The sequence below is a fragment of the Rhinoraja longicauda genome, chromosome 8 (assembly GCF_053455715.1).
Source record: "Rhinoraja longicauda isolate Sanriku21f chromosome 8, sRhiLon1.1, whole genome shotgun sequence".
Taxonomy (NCBI): domain Eukaryota; kingdom Metazoa; phylum Chordata; class Chondrichthyes; order Rajiformes; family Arhynchobatidae; genus Rhinoraja; species Rhinoraja longicauda.
Genome location: NC_135960.1, coordinates 28,757,643 through 28,775,354, shown reverse-complemented (window position 1 = coordinate 28,775,354; position 17,712 = coordinate 28,757,643). Strand labels below are relative to the sequence as shown.

Here is a 17,712-nt window from a genome sequence, read left to right as displayed (position 1 = left end):
ATGAGTATTTTTACATAGAGATTCCGTTTTGTTGCTATTTTGTGTGCACAAGTTCGGTAATTTATATGTGCACACGGCTTTATTGGTATTTTTTATCGCCTGGGTAGGTTGTTGGCTGATGGATTCAAATGAAAGGTCAAGTCTCTTCATTCTCATTACATAAGCTTAAGTTGACACGATCTGACATGGAAAGTCTCTTCTCGCTGCTCAATTTTTAATGCAATGATTCCATTAAAAAAATATATATTGGCCACAAACTCCAACCCCCCCCACACCGCCCACCATCCCTTGTTCTTGTCTCCAGGCCCATACATAGGCCTCAAACATATCTTCTTCCTGCTGTGAGCAGGGGGACAAACATTCTGGCAGGCAGGTTTGCTAGTGTGACACCTGTGGCTTTAAACTAAGTAGTGGGGGGGAGGGGTTAACAAATTGTGAATATGAAGATGAGGTAAAAGGGAATACAGGAGATATTGCAAAAGACTCTCGGAAGAATGGGAACAGAAGTTCTAGAGCGGAAAAGAAATTAAGGGCAGGGCCAATTGTGAACGATGTGAGAGGGGAGGTAAATACAGAAGTTAAAGTGTTGTACTTAAATGCGCGTAGTATAAAAAATAAAGTGGATGAGCTTGAGGCTCAGTTAGTCATGGGCAAGTATGATGTTGTAGGGATCACTGAGACATGGCTACAAGAGGACCAGGGCTGGGAACTGAATATTCAGGGGTACACAACGTATAGAAAAGACAGACAGGTGGGCAGAGGGGGTGGGGTTGCTCTGATGGTAAGGAATGATATTCATTCCCTTGCAAGGGGTGACATAGAATCAGGAGATGTTGAATCAGTATGGATAGAAATGAGAAATTGTAAGGGTAAAAAGACCCTAATGGGAGTTATCTATAGGCCCCCAAACAGTAGCCTCGACTTAGGGTGCAAGTTAAATCAGGAGATAAAATTGGCGTGTCAAAAATGTAATGCTACGGTGGTTATGGGAGATTTCAACATGCAGGTAGACTGGGAAAATCAGGTTGGAAATGGACCCCAGGAAAGAGAGTTTGTAGAGTGCCTTCGAGATGGATTCTTAGAACAGCTTGTACTGGAGCCTACCAGGGAGAAGGCAATTCTGGATTTAGTGTTGTGTAATGATCCTGATCTGATAAGGGGACTAGAGGTAAAAGAGCCATTAGGAGGCAGTGATCACAACATGATAAGTTTTACTCTGCAAATGGAAAGGCAGAAGGGAAAATCGGAAGTGTCGGTATTACAGTATAGCAAAGGGGATTACAGAGGCATGAGGCGGGAGCTGGCCAAAATTGATTGGAAGGAGGCCCTAGCAGGGAAGACGGTAGAACAGCAATGGCAGGTATTCCTGGGAATAATGCAGAGGTTGCAGGATCAATTTATTCCAAAGAGGTGGAAAGACTCTAAGGGGAGTAAGAGACACCTGTGGCTGACAAGGGAAGTCAGGGACAGCATAAAAATTAAGGAGAGGAAGTATAACATAGCAAAGAAGAGTGGGAAGACAGAGGATTGGGACTCTTTTAAAGAGCAACAAAAGTTAACTAAAAAGGCAATACGAGGAGAAAAGATGAGGTACGAGGGTAAACTAGCCAATAATATAAAGGAGGATAGCAAAAGTTTTTTTAGGTACGTGAAGAGGAAAAAAATAGTCAAGGCAAATGTGGGTCCCTTGAAGACAGAAGCAGGGGAATTTATTATGGGGAACAAAGAAATGGCAGACGAGTTAAACCGTTACTTTGGATCTGTCTTCACTGAGGAAGATACACACAATCTCCCAAATGTTCTAGGGGCTGGAGAACCTAGGGTGATGGAGGAACTGAAGGAAATCCACGTTAGGCAGGAAATGGTTTTGGGTAGACTGATGGGACTGAAGGCTGATAAATCCCCAGGGCCTGATGGTCTGCATCCCAGAGTACTTAAGGAGGTGGCTCTAGAAATAGTGGAAGCATTGGAGATCATTTTTCAATGTTCTATAGATTCAGGATCAGTTCCTGTGGATTGGAGAATAGCAAATGTTATCCCACTTTTTAAGAAAGGAGGGAGAGAGAAAACGGGTAATTATAGACCAGTTAGTCTGACATCAGTGGTGGGGAAAATGCTGGAGTCAATTATAAAAGACGAAATTGCTGAGCATTTGGATAGCAGTAACGGGATCGTTCCGAGTCAGCATGGATTTACGAAGGGGAAATCATGCTTGACAAATCTACTGGAATTTTTTGAGGATGTAACTAGGAAAATTGACAAGGGAGAGTCAGTGGATGTGGTGTACCTCGACTTTCAGAAAGCCTTCGACAAGGTCCCACATAGGAGATTAGTGGGCAAAATTAGGGCACATGGTATTGGGGGTAGGGTACTGACATGGATAGAAAATTGGTTAACAGACAGAAAGCAAAGAGTGGGGATAAATGGGTCCCTTTCGGAATGGCAGGCAGTGACCAGTGGGGTACCGCAAGGTTCGGTGCTGGGACCCCAGCTATTTACGATATACATTAATGACTTAGACGAAGGGATTAAAAGTACCATTAGCAAATTTGCAGATGATACTAAGTTGGGGGGTAGTGTGAATTGTGAGGAAGATGCAATAAGGCTGCAGGGTGACCTGGACAGGTTGTGTGAGTGGGCGGATACATGGCAGATGCAGTTTAATGTAGATAAGTGTGAGGTTATTCACTTTGGAAGTAAGAATAGAAAGGCAGATTATTATCTGAATGGTGTCAAGTTAGGAGGAGGGGGAGTTCAACGAGATCTGGGTGTCCTAGTGCATCAGTCAATGAAAGGAAGCATGCAGGTTCAGCAGGCAGTGAAGAAAGCCAATGGAATGTTGGCCTTCGTAACAAGAGGAGTTGAGTATAGGAGCAAAGAGGTCCTTCTACAGTTGTACCGGGCCCTGGTGAGACCGCACCTGGAGTACTGTGTGCAGTTTTGGTCTCCAAATTTGAGGAAGGATATTCTTGCTATGGAGGGCGTGCAGCGTAGGTTCACTAGATTAATTCCCGGAATGGCGGGACTGTCGTATGTTGAAAGGCTGGAGCGATTGGGCTTGTATACACTGGAATTTAGAAGGATGAGGGGGGATCTTATTGAAACATATAAGATAATTAGGGGATTGGACACATTAGAGGCAGATAACATGTTCCCAATGTTGGGGGAGTCCAGAACAAGGGGCCACAGTTTGAGAATAAGGGGTAGGCCATTTAGAACGGAGATGAGGAAGAACTTTTTCAGTCAGAGGGTGGTGAAGGTGTGGAATTCTCTGCCTCAGAAGGCAGTGGAGGCCAGTTCGTTGGATGCTTTCAAGAGAGAGCTGGATAGAGCTCTTAAGGATAGCGGAGTGAGGGGGTATGGGGAGAAGGCAGGAACGGGGTACTGATTGATAGTGATCAGCCATGATCGCATTGAATGGCGGTGCTGGCTCGAAGGGCTGAATGGCCTACTCCTGCACCTATTGTCTATTGTCTATTGTCTATAAGTATATGGACGAGCCAGTTTTTAATTTATGCAATTGCAAGAAAAATGAAAATTTGTCAATGGAAACACTTTGGTTGGGTGTGGATCCTTTTTTTCATCGCATGTTGTGGAGTTTAGCACTGAATGAAAGGGAAAAATGAACAAAGGAAGTTCCCCACCTTTTATTCTGGAGTTCTTTGTTGTGCTCTCAGTATATAAATTACTATCAGAATGTGAGCACAATTGAAGAGAATCTACTAAGGATTTAATTTCTGTAGGATGACCTTTTTTGTTGACACTTTTTCATGGTTGAAGTTAGAAAACTAGTGGGATTATCATTATAAGAACCAGGAGCAGAATTAACCTCTCGTGTTATTCGGGCTTTCAATGGCTGATACCGCTATTCTACTTTCAGGTACTCATCCCATCTCTCTTGATGCTCTTACTGTACAAGAATCAATTGATTTCTGCCTCGAACGCATTTGATGTCTGACCTTCCTTTGTCCTTGTAAATAAAGAATTCCCCTGTACACTAACCCGTGGGTCTCGCCCCCTCCCCTGACATCAGTCTGAAGAAGGGTCTCGACCCGATATGTCACCCATTCCTTCTCTCCCGAGATGCTGCCTGACCCGCTGAGTTACTCCAGCATTTTGTGTCTACTATTCAATCTATCATCATTTAACAAAATACTTTATTTTTTCTGTCAAAATGGATGACCTCATCTTTGTGTCTGCCCAAAGACCCTAATTCCATCGCACAACTCACATGTCACACTACTGTGTATCATTAGCAAACATGAATGTCTTTGATTTGATTCCTACATCCAAATTATTGATGGAGCTTGTAAATGGTTGATTCCAAGTACTGATCCCAATGGCATTACATCTGATGCAGTCTCCTGACCTGAAATTCTCCTGACTTGAAAATTATCCGTTTGTTCTGAACATGTGCAAGTAGGTCCTGCGAAAAGTGTATACAAACTAGAATGTGAGTTTCCTACCTATTAAGCAGTTGAGTTTTCTCCTGAAACGTTCTCATTGAGAAGATTTCAAAAGAAGTCTATTTTCTATTGTCTATTGTCTAAGTCGTTTTTTAGCCTTTGGAAATTTGAGGTGACTGTGCAATAGCATTAAACTATCAAATGGATGGAGATTTAGGAGTAGGCTCACCATTGATCCTCTCAGTCATCATTATGAACACCATGGTGAATTCATGGTGTGAAGAATGGGAATAAATGTTTGTAATAATATTCAGACAGTTAAAGATGTAAACATTCAAGTTATACCTTTCTCAACGTCTTACTGAAGTTTGTGCTCATGAGCTTTTCATATTTTGCTGAAACAGTAAAGGGAAAATTCAGTGTTTCCTTTCTCGTCTCAGTGGATCAATTCTCGGACACTGGCTCTACTGGATAGTGCTGAGAAGCTGCATGTGGTGGACCGGCAGAGCCAACATGAGCTGGAGATAGTGGACATTGCTGAAGTACAGTTGGTTTACAACAGCAGCCATTTCAAATCTCTGGCCACTGGTGGAAATGTGAGCCAGGCTTTGGTAAGTGCTCTGCAAATTTAATTGTTTTCAACTGCTGGGTACTTCTTTGAGCTAAATTATGTTTTTATTTCCTCTTGTTTTGTGGTTTATGATGATACTAGATCAAGTGGACTAGTTGGGCCCAAACCTCTCCTGCATTGGTGCAGCACTCTCTCCTCCCCCCCCTCCCCCTCTCCCTCCCCCCTCCCCCTCTCCCTCCCCCCCTCCCTCCCCCCTCCCCCCCTCCCTCCCCCCTCCCTCCCTCCCCCCATCCTCCCCCCATCCTCCCCCTCCCCCCTTTGCCCCCTTCCCTACCCCCTCACCCCCCCTCACCCTGCTATGGGACAGTCCCTTGTATCTCTTTAAAAAAAAATCTAAAGTTTTTATTTCTTGAATGCACCTGCTTGTTCTGTGATAAATGTTTCATATTTCATATTTTTCCTTCAAATTTGAATGCCCTCTTTAATCTCATGATCATGCAGAGAGCTGAAATGCATTGTTTTTTGCTGATGTCAACTTGGACTGGCATTCAGGAACTTTAAGGTATTTCCAGATGCATGTAAATCACAAGGTGCTTTAACTTTGTGTAATATCTGTCACAACTATTTTGAATATAATCTTCCGTGTATTTGTAAGATCTAACATGTCAAACACCACCACATACTTGGTTTGTAGATTAACCAAGCTAAGGAAGCCTAATTCTGAGTTGGAGTCAAGTTACATGCCCTTGTGATGGTATTGTTATTTATAGATACCATGCCATTCAGGTGGAAGAATGTTTCGGAAGTAATTGAATTATTAATTGGACTGGAAGGATATAGTTTTTATCTTACTTAAAGGATGAAATAGACAAGGTGAGCTGAAGGTAGACACAAAATGCTGGAGTAACTCAGCGGGACAGGCAGCATCTCTGGAGAGAAGGAATGATATCAGTTCGAGACCCTTCTTCAGACTGATGTCGGGAGTGGGCGGGACAGAGATAGAATGTAGTCGGAGACAGTAAGACTGGTGGGAGAACTGGGAAGGGGGAGGGGATGGAGAGAGTGGGAAAGCAAGGGCCATTTGAAGTTGGAGAAGTCAATGTTCATACTGCTGGGGTGTAAGCTACCCAAGCGAAATATGAGGTGCTGTTCGTCCAACTTGCGCTGGGCCTAACTCTGACAAAGGAAGAGGCCCAGGACAGAAAGGTCAGATTGGGAATGGGAGGGGGAGTTAAAGTGCTGAGCAACTGGGAGATCAAGTAGGTTAAGGTGGACTGAGCGGAGGTGTTCACCGAGCCAGTGCTTAGTTTCACCGATGTACAGAAGTTCACACCTGGAACAGCGGATACAGTAGATGAGATGCAAGTGAACCTAAGGTTCCTAAGCAAGTGACCTGAAGGGCCTGCTTCCATGCTGTACAACACATATTTTGATTGTATGGCCATGGGGTAGAATTTGTTTGGTCCCTTCCTGAATGAGTGCACCTCCAATAGCTTCAACCCCCTGCCTCAAACTTGATCTTTGATGCTATCGGTGTTGAGTCTGCACATTCTTCCTGTGATCTCATGGGTTCCTTCGAGGTATTCTAGTATCCTCCCAGTTATCTGGCACTATGAGCCGACCCTTGTGTGTGGTCAATGGTGGGTCGATGTGCCAAAGGGCCTGTTTTCATGCTGCTGAATCTATGAACTCTTGAGAAGCTTGAAACAATTCATTCCCTGGCACACAATGGTCACAGTATGCACTGTGTGCAAAGTGCACTGAAATTAATCATTGAGGCTACTTTGACAGCACCTCCCAAACTTGCAATCTCTAAGAAGAAGAGATTCAGGAACGAAAGGCTCACAGATATATCACCACCTGTTTCCTGAATTGATAATGATCCTTCCACAATATTAGAAGTTTCTCCTCTATGGCATTGCATAAGTGCCTTCAGCAGAAAGGCTGCAATGGTCCAAGGTAGGTCACTACTACCTCATCAAAGGTGGTTAGCTATGGATAATAAATCTTACCAGTGATGTCCAGATCCTGAAAAGGGATCAAAATCAAATAACCTTTCATCGATATCAAGAGAAGAAAAGCATACTTGAGGGGGAACTGCAAGATATTTTACTTTGTGTAGGAAGGAACTGCAGATGCTGGTTTAAACCGGAGACACAAAAAGCTGGAACAACTCAGCGGGTAGGACAGACATGTGTTGTTCTCACAATGAGCTGTAATTTACAAAGTAACATTTGTGGGATATTTGGTTGAAAGCTACTGGAAAAATATCCTGTCACCAAGTGCAACATGTGCTATAGTTTTCAGCGACGTCATTCCCTTACTTGTGTTTGTGTAATCATCCCACAATTCGTGAATGACTTGATGCTTTTGGGGCATTACAGATCAGCATGTCACAGTCTTTGTTACACCACAGCTAAAATGAGATTGTTAATCCTGTGGTATATTAGTCTCTACATCATTGGGAATTGTTCTTGTTCCACTGATGTCCCTTACATTTGGCTGTTTGGAAACCAATGAATATAAGTTTATCATTGTTTTCTTATGCAGAAAACCTGCAGAGAAAAACATTCTGGAATGTGAAGTAGTTAAGTCTGATGGAAAAGCAGCCTGAATTGTTACAGTAACTTATAAATTATGTTTTTTCTTTCATAAATGTTAAATATGGGAGACAAACATAAATCTGACCTTCCATGACCACTGCTTCCGAGTAGTGTTTATTCGAAATGCAGAATATCTATGGAAGGCAGTTTTTAAAAAATGAGACTTGGTCTTTTGTGCACCGACTTTCTCTATTTAATAAGTAGATAGACACAAAATGCTGGAATACCTCAACAGGACAGGCAGCATTTCTGGAGAGAAGGGATGGGTGGTGTTTTGGGTCGAGACCCTTCTTCAGAAGTACGAGATAGAATTTGTGTGGAGACTTCCTGAATGAATGAATGAATGAATGAATGAATGAATGAATGAATGAATAAGTTTATTGGCCAAGTATGCATATACAAGGAATGTGCCTTGGTGGTCCGCTCACAAATGACAACACAGACATACAGTTAACAATTAAGAATAAAGCATAACCACATCAAAACAATAAGGATACAACATTACGGTCTAAACATGTGGGTGAAAATAAACCAGAGTAAAAAAGAGACTACAGACTTTGGTTATTGAGTAGAACTATCACTCGTGGAAAAAAGCTGTTTTTATGTCTGGCTGTGGCTGCTTTGACAGTCCGGAGTCGCCTTCCAGAGGGAAGTGCTTCGAAGAGTTTGTGGCCAGGGTGAGAGGGGTCAGAGATGATCTTGCCCGCTTGCTTCCTGGCCCTTGCAGTGTACAGTTCGTCAATGGGGGGAAGGTTGCAGCCAACAACCGTCTCAGCTGTGCGAACGATCCGTTGCAGCCTCCGGATGTTGTGCTTGGTGGCTGAGCCAAACCAGACCATGATGGAGAAGGTGAGGACGGACTCAATGATAGCAGTATAGAATTGGACCATCATTGCCTGTGGCAGATTGTGTTTCTTCAGTTGCCGCAGGAAGTACATCCTCTGTTGGGCCTTTTTGACTGTGGAGTCGATGGTGGCCCCCCATTTAAGGTCCCTGGAGATGATGGTTCCAAGGAATTTAAATGACTCCACAGATGTGACTATGGTGTTGTTGATGGTGAGTGGGGGGAGGGGAGTCTACAATTAGTTCCACTGTCTTGAGAGCATTGAGCTCCAGGTTGTTGCGATGGCACCAGGACGCCAGCTGTGTCACTTCCCCTCCGTAGGCAGATTCCTCCTCATCCTGGATCAGTCCAATCAGGGTAGTGTCATCCGCAAACTTGAGGAGCTTGACAGAGGAGTCTGTGGAGGTGCAGGCATTGGTGTAGAGAGTGTAAAGGAGAGGGGAGAGTACGCAGCCTTGCGGAGCTCCTATGCTGAGGGTCTGCGGGTCCGAGATATGTGTTCCCAGTCTCACGTGCTGTTTCCTGTCCGTCAGAAATGAGTACATCTCCACCTCCAACATCTCCTTGCATTGCCACTTTCAGGGAGCTATAGACTTGGACCCAAAGGTTCCTCTTTACATTAATGCTGTTAATATGAATTACTTTGAACCAGAAAAGGTGCTGGAATGTTCAGAGATGTGTTGTCAGCCACATAGTAAATGTGTAATTCAATGGAACCTATGTTAGACTCAAAATATCGGTTAACTATATCATGAGAGCTCTTAAAATTGTTTTGCATCATCTGCTGTTATCTTTGATCTTAAGAGTATGTAAACCTAATATGTTTTGAGTTTGGGAGATTCACAATCACTATAATACTTTATTAGCCGAGTATGTTTTGCAACTTGCGAGGAACATCATTTGCCATACACTCATGACAATAAAAAGCAACAGGACACACAAAATACATTTCAACATGAACATCCACCACAGTGACTCCTCCACATTCCTTACTGTGATGGAAGGCGAAATAAAGTTCAATCTCTCCCTTTGTCCTCCAACGGTTGGGGGCCTCTAACCTTCCGTTGACGGGACGATCTTGACTTCTGTAGCCGGCGGCGGGCCTTGCTAGTTGGGGCGATCAAGCTCCTGCATCGGGGGGGGGGGGGGTCCCAGCTCCCCTGTACCGGCGATTTACCCCGGGTCGGGGCTTGTCGAACCTCGTGCAGCTTTTGGAGCTCCCGACCGGTCTCAACCGGAGACTGTGAGCTCCTGATGTTAAGTTCGCAGGCCGCATTGGAGCATTTATCCCAGACAAGGAATCGCATGCTCAGATGTTAAGTCCACGCCCCGCAGTGGGGCTCAAAGTCAATCCCAGGCAAGGATCCAGCTCCCCGATGTTAAGTCGCAGAGTGACCGGAGAAATGATCCGGAAAACAATCGCATCTCTGGCAAGGTAAGAGATTGAGGAAAAAGTTTCCCCCGACCCCCTCTCCCACCCACCGCATAAAACAAACCAGAGAACATTTACACAAACTTTTAAAACTTACCAAAAGTAACTGAGGAGTTCGAAAAGGGCAGACTGTAGGCGAGGTGCCTCTTGCTGGTCTAGTGAGAAGATGTCAAGAGAATGTACGTTTCTCTTGATCAATAAAAAGTTTTATATCAAGCATCTTCAGTTTCCGAGTGACAACAGTCACAACAGTCAGTCCACAACAGTCCCAACATTGGCCCACATTGAATTAATCACTGTTGTATATTTCACTAATTAAACCCTCTTAAAATTAAGTCTTTTAGACTCCAGCTTCAAGTGGCACATGTCAAAAACTTCCAATTGTACATTTATAGGTGAATTAGCTGAGTACCTATGTGATGAGAAAATGGTTCTAAATAGTTTCCTTTCCGAATTATTATCTGTTTTTTAAACTAGTTTACTCATGGATGGATGGTAGATTCAATATATTTATTTTTGTGCTTAAATTCAATTTTAGTGGCATTATAATCAACCTGCTTTCAGTTAACTCTCAGATATTTCATTGAATACTTTTAAATATACATTTAAAAAAGAATTATGTTTTAAAATCTCTACAGGATGATGGAAAACCTTTTGTCCAAATAATGTTCAGTGAAACCCTCAGCAAATAACCATGCTCTTAAAAATCGGTCTATATAACAGACAGCTCGTCATGGTTGTAAAGTACTTTGTGACATCCTGAAGGCATTAAATCATCTATATGTGCACAATATTTCATTAAACTTGAAGCTACTTGCACAAGCACAATGTCTGGGAGTAGATACCATTAACAGTTCAACAACAGTTCAACAGAGCTTTATTTGTCATTCGGTACCAAGGTACTGAATGAAACTACATAGCAGTCATACACAAAAAAGAACACAAGACACATAACCCCAACACAAACGTCCATCACAGTGACTCCAAACACCCCCTCACTGTGATGGAGGCAACAAAACTTCCACTCTCTTCCCCACGCCCACGGACAGACAGCTCGTCCCCGACCGACCCGCACAGTCCCCGCAAGGGGATGGAAGTCCCCGCGGCCGAGTCGCACCAGGCGCTGAAACGTCTCGCGGCCGAGCCGGGCGATGGAAGGCCCCGCGACCGAGCCTTGCTCAGCTAAGTCCCGCGGCCGAGCCGCGCAGGGCGATGGAAGGCCCCGCGGCCGAGCCGCACCGGGCGATGTTAAGTCCAGCGGCCGAGCCGCACCAGCGATGAAAAGTCCCGCGGCCGAGCCGCGCCGGGCGATGTAAAGTCCCGCGGCCGAGCCGCACCGGGCGATGTTAGGCCCCGCGGCCGAGCCGCACCGGGCGATGTTGCGCCCCACGGCCGAGCCGCACCGGGCACTGTTAAGTCCAGCGGCCAAGCCGCACCAGCGATGGAAGGCCCCGCGGCCGAGCCGCACCGGGGGATGGAAGGCCCCGCAGCCGAGCCGCACCCCGCGCCGTGAGGAAGAGACCTAAAAGAGAAAGGTTTCCCCCACCCCCCCCCCCCCCACCCCACCCCACCCACACCCACACCACCAACCCCCACACATACACAACTTGATACACAACATAGCTTGATATTCTGATATTTTCCTAATAAAAAATAGATTTTTTAAGAAACAAAATTGTTCTATTCCAGTGTTTGATTGATACAAACATCTCTTGATGCTCCTGAACACATCATCAGTAATGTAACCTGGGGTGATTGGGTTTTTCGGGTCTTTCAAACATCAGACACCCTCGCCCAGACTACCCAGCCGTGGTTGATCTGACCATGACTTGTGTTCAGGTGGTATTCTCTCCTCCCCATGGACCTCCTCTCCTGATCCAGAGCCATCTCGAGGCTTTTTCCGCTGCCTCTGTGGTGTTCTTGATGACTCTTCTCTCCATTCCGGTGATGCCCAGTGCACTCAAGGCTTTGTAGAGCGATTGCCTTGCAAAACCTCTACAGCCAACCTCGATGGGCATGCACCTTGCCTTCCAGCCCTGCTTACAGTTCCAACAAGAGGATGTTTTTGGTCGCCTCTGAGACCAGGTGGATGTCCGGCCTCAGGGTGGTCATGGCGATGTGCCGTGGGAACTTCAGCTGTTTCACCAGGTCTACAGAAAGCTGCTAGTCCTGCGCAATCGCAAGGATTCCTGATGGATTCTTGGCTGCTGTGGTTCTTGGCAGCTGCACTCCAGCCTTCACAAAGGTGATCATTTGGGTGGTGGGGTGTGCTCGTCTGCAGCTGCTGATTCCCATGCTGATGGCTTCTGCAATGGGTTTCAAAACCTGGTCGTGGTGCCATGTGTACTGGCCCTGCCCAAGAGCCTTTGGGCAACAGCTCAGGATGTGTTCCAACATTCCCTTGCCTAAGCATTGCGGGCAATCCGGAGATTCCGCTTTGCCCCAGATGAAGAGGTTCAATGGGCTGGGCAGGACATTGTACACTGCCATGATCACATTGAATGGTGGTGCAGGCTCGAAGGGCCGAATGGCCTACTCCTGCACCTATTATCTATTGTCTATTGACTAGGAACTTGATACGCTGTGGTTCAGCCTGCCAGAGCTCGGTCCATGTAACTTTTCAATCCATGGCCTGGCCCCACCTTCTCCAGGCCCCCTGCTCCCTCAAGCCTACCGCTCTGCTAGACCTCTCCTCCTCCACCGCTGCCCTCGCTTCCTCCTGGACCACCTGCGCCTCTCCTTCCTCTTGGCCTTGTCAAACTGGGGAGTTGGGAAGGTTCCCAGACCAGCTCTTCCCCGAGTCACTGCTCCCACCAGGACTCTGTGCGGATCCGAGACTCCGCTTGCAGCCGGCTCTCCACTTCCTCCCAGTTTTCACCTCCACCCCTGCCTGAGCCACATTGTGGTCTCTGGAGTCCCTGACAGCATCACCGCTCTGGCCCGAGTCACCTTAAACTCCTCCTCCAGGGACTTCAGGGGGAGCTGGAGCTCGGTGTTATTACCATAAAGGGCGATGCTGCTTATTTCAGTTTATTAATGTTTTTTTCAAACTATTGTTTTTTTGATTATCACTAGTTGATTTTGCTTTATGTTTGTGTTTGCGTGTTATTTCTTGTTTCCATTTTTCTCTTCCCTCTTTTCAGCTAATCGAAATAGCTAATTTCAGTGAACAACTCTACAGGTGCTGGTACCTCATTTGTTTGATCTCACCCAAAGGGCCATATTTTTCTCTGTGAGCCCAAGTAGTGAGTGCTGGTAGAAATCTTTTAATTTTGGAAGCAGCAAGTTAAATCTGATCTCAAGCTCACTTTTGTTCAATGACATGTAATTGCCAGTTGGCTTCAGCTGAGAACCCTATTGATTAGTTCTTCCCATCTTAATATCTTACAAACGTTGAGACCAAGAATTGGCATTCAGCTGCCACTCTGGCTGAGATCAATCAATTAAGGATAGACCATGGATTGTTCTTGTGATTTGTTTTATATTTATGGCTCCTTGTCACACTGTGTGCTCAATTATTAATTGATTTCTTGTCTAATTGAAGTATGTTATTTTTTTCCTATTCTCAGTAATTTTATTGGCATCTACAGTAAATTCCAGTATTATTGGTTCTCTGCTATTCCTTTAAATTAGACTTGTTAATAGAATTGTCAATTTCTTAATAGGCTCTCGTTGGTGAGAAGGCATGTTACCAGTCAGTCAGCGGTTATGGAGGACAAATTATCTATCTAGGAACTAAGGTAAACATGGTGAATCTTTCTTAAGATTAGTATTTTATTATGGAATTGAATAATTGTTTACATTTGGAATGTTAAAAGGCTTTTAACTGATGATAGTGAAGTATTAGTATGTGTCATTCATCAAAGGTGTGTGTGATATCTGCATGGTTTTTCTCTTTAATCCATTTGTATTTGTTTTCTGGCTAGGAATAGAGCTGATGAATCCTGCATGATAAGGTCCCTCAGCCAGTGAAAGTGGAATTGCTTATCTTCCTAGATGTGATCAATGGTTGGAGCCAGTTTGCTATTTGCTGTGCTCTGCGAAAATAAAAGTGTTGGGTATCTCTGTTGTAGTCATTAATTAATTACACAGCTGCACAGTGGTGCTGTTTGCTGCACTCTGTGTACACTTTTGCTTTTCAGGTTATGTTTGCTGTTCTCATACTTTTCAGATAATTTATAGCACATACTTTGGATACCTTTATTTTTGCTCTTGTCCACATCAGACATTAAAGATTTGGAGATCTCTTTGAAATCTGGCCCAGGTGCATGTGCAACCTAAATGCAAAAATTCTATGACTGGAAAGATTACATAATTTTAGAAATAGTGAGGTGCACTCAGAACAGCAGTTCATATATATGTTTGCTATTTTGTCTTTGATGAATCCTTACTCACTAAGTGGCTCATGTCCCCACTCAAATGCATCCCTAGATATTTTTCTACACTGGCAACATTGCGAACCAATTGTCAAGCGCAGCAGAAAACTAATTTTTCTAATTCTTTAATTATAGTGTATGTGTTTATTTGCCTCCTCTCTTTATTCTCAGTGAGATTTGCTGTTTCCTTCTATTGCTATGTTGTGACAGATTGGATTTAAAATTGAAAGGCTTCCTTCTTTATATATTCTTGCATGTGCTTCTGGCTGATGGGTTTGAATATTGGCCAAATGAGTCATATTTCTGAGTGATCAATATTTCTGCCAAGGACGAAGAAAAGTACAGATATGTGTTTGGTCTATGATTGTTTGCACTGACTGCCATTACTTTTTTTTTTTTTTAAATGTGAGGGCGTCCTTGTGTGATTGAGAGAATTACTGAGCAGCAGAACAGTAAAGTATAGGTACAAAGTACTGAATTTTGACAGCAGAGGAACAACAGGCTGAAACTGAGGACTGAATGGTTGCATGATAGCCAAATGAGTTGTGACACTATGCATTTGTGTTTCAGTGTACAAACATGTAAATTAAATCAAACTAATTTACTAAAAGATCACTGGTGATTGTTACTCCCTTGTAAAGTCTTCCACTTCCATTGGACGATATTTTTGCATTGTGCTGCAGTACCAAAGCCTTCTCCTGTGATATGTGAAATTGCAGACTGGACTTTTTGCTCAGTAATACTACTTCCTTTCAGCTCAATTTGATCAGAATTTTAAATACAACGTACCCAGTGGAATCAGAGATTCTATTTGGCATTATTTTGAAACATTAGGCCAGAATAGATGATTAATTATGCCATCTGTCCTATTGAGATTTTAAATCTGCAGAACAACCCAAATTTATACCTGATACATAGAATTGTGCAGAAGGCGGTACTTGTTGATGACTGAACTCTTGTTTTCATTCGTGAATCTATTTTGTGATGTAAATTGTAGTTGCTGAGCTATCAGATTCCATTCAACTAAAATAAACTTTGGTATCTCCTTGTTCTCACAATCTCTAATAATAGGAGTATCATGTCCTGCCTGTAGGATTGGAATAGCATTTTTTGGTGTTATGCCCTTTTAATGCCCAATTTGCCAGTTTGCTATTTGCTGTGCTCTGCTAAAATAAATGTGTTGGGTGTGTCTGTTATACTTGGGTAATGAATCAAAATACAGAGCTGCTTAGCCACTGTTTGCTGCAATCTGTGTGCACTTTTTGCTTTTCAGGTTATGTTCGCTGTTCTAGTACTTTTCAGGTAATTTACATCACACACTTTGGATACCTATGTTTTTTACTCTTGACCACATCAGATTCTATGGATGAGATGCAAGACTTTGAAATGACAAAACATGCTTTTTTATTGATAAATTTGATTGCTGAATACATCATGTGTATTATTGACTTATATTTTGATACTTTTTCTTTTTTTTTGTAGTCTGTGCATGTGGTTACTCTGAGGACTTGGCGAGAGGTAAGCAAGTTAGTTTGTTTTCAGGGAGGATCTTGCTGGCTGTTCAGTTTCAGCAAAAACCTGTATTCTGCCTCCAGCTTGCCTTCATGCATTTGGACATTTTAGCGTTGTATACAATTGTGGGAATGATATTGAGCATTTTGTTCCCACTCCATATCATTACCCACAGATAGAAAAGTATTTTTTGTAAAAGGTCCTTTTTTTTCTTCTAACAGACATATGATGTTCTTAAATCTCTTTGCAAAGAACCATCTTATTTTAAATAGCAAGGTTCTTTGAGTGACTTTTATATACTGCTACTTTCCTGAATTAAAAATTATCCTTTTGACCATTTTCATCTTAGTTGTTGTGCATGTAACACGCCCTATCAATTTGATAGACTAATTCTAATCTCTGTGACTCATTTAAGCAGAGCTTCTCATGAAGCCAGCCTTCATGGAGGTTTATCCTGCCTTCTGACTGGACTTCTTTTTGCCTTCACCAAATCTCCCTTTTATCTCTCAATTGCCTGATTAAAGAAAAATTGTTTCTTAGAGAGGGAAGTAATTTTTCCTTAAAATGGGAAATAGCATACAGTTTATTTTAAAAGCTTTAATAATGTACTGATAATGAAAGACAGGGACTTGGGTAGCGATACTAGAAATATAAAAATCGTTCAGGAAGATTGAAAGCAAGTATGACATTGCGACTGTGTGTTTGGTGAAACTGCCCAGCATGAAATTGGGGCCAAAACCTTTAATGTTGTAGCTCTGGAATTCTGTAATAATCAAGGTAAAAAGCAAAGTACCACAGATGATGAAAATCTGAATTAGAAAAATACTCAGAATTATTTAACTGATCAGGTAATATCTAAGAGAAACGGTTGTTGTTGAGGGATAGTTATTGTTGCAACTGCAGAGTTTTTGCCTTAGTTTTCATGTGTCCACCAGAGGAAGCAGGCAGTGCCTCAGTTTAAAGTCTCATACTGAGATGAACCCCAAGCAGTGCAGCAGTCACACAATAATGCAGGATCTTCTAAAACAGGGGCAGGAGTGCTACTCCGTTGAGTCCTGTGACTTGTATATTATTACAGTAGAAACAGATTACGTTGCTGTACATTTTATTTTATTTGTTAGTTTAAAAAAGGAATGGGTCGGCTTTGCTTTGATTCCTCAAACACTGAATGCATGCGAAATGATTTTTGTAAAATCAATATATTATTTTGGTCAAAGGAGTTATCATATATCATATCATATATATACAGCCAGAAACAGGCCTTTTCGGCCCTCCAAGTCCGTGCCGCCCAGTGATCCCCATACATTAACACTATCCTACACCCACTAGGGACAATTTTTACATTTACCCAGCCAATTAACCTACATACCTGTACGTCTTTGGAGTGTGGGAGGAAACCGAAGATCTTAGAGAAAACCCACGCAGGTCACGGGGAGAACGTACAAACTCCTTACAGTGCAGCACCCGTAGTCAGGATCGAACCTGAGTCTCCGGCGCTGCATTCGCTGTAAAGCAGCAACTCTACCGCTGCGCTACCGTGCAAGATAGTTTATATTTTAGCTGCTTGAAAGTGACAAACTATTTAGACCCTCCTTCCTGGATAGGAGTGGATATTTGGATATTATATGGAAATTGCAAGTTAAGGTTTCTTTTTTTTGTCACTGATATTTATTTCAAAAATGTATTGTTTATCTTTGTGAAGATGGGCATTATGAACTTTACTTTCACTTGCAGTCCTTTACAATTAAAACAATAAATTAATTAAATCTTATTCATGCTTGCAAGAACTATGTTGAAAATACTGGGTGTTTTCCCTAACATGAAGTGTGACGTTGGTTTCTATTCTGTTGTTTGTGATTCATTAGCTTGATTTTTCCAATGATGAAGTTTGCAATTTAGATCAAACTGAGAACAATACATAATGCATGACTTGAAGACCGTTAGTCCAGTCAGATTGTTGAATCAGTT

General features: G+C 43.1%; 1 protein-coding gene across 3 annotated transcripts in view; it reads left to right on the top strand.

The window, feature by feature from the left end:
- The window catches only part of vps8 (VPS8 subunit of CORVET complex), a 432,205-nt gene that overhangs the window by 41,359 nt on the left and 373,134 nt on the right, over window positions 1–17,712 (top strand). For all 3 annotated transcript variants that reach the window (XM_078403484.1, XM_078403485.1, XM_078403483.1), the window contains exons 14-16: window positions 4,847–5,017; window positions 13,522–13,596; window positions 15,715–15,750. In XM_078403484.1, coding sequence (XP_078259610.1) covers window positions 4,847–5,017; window positions 13,522–13,596; window positions 15,715–15,750 — 282 coding nt within the window. The remainder of the gene's footprint in view (window positions 1–4,846; window positions 5,018–13,521; window positions 13,597–15,714; window positions 15,751–17,712) is intronic.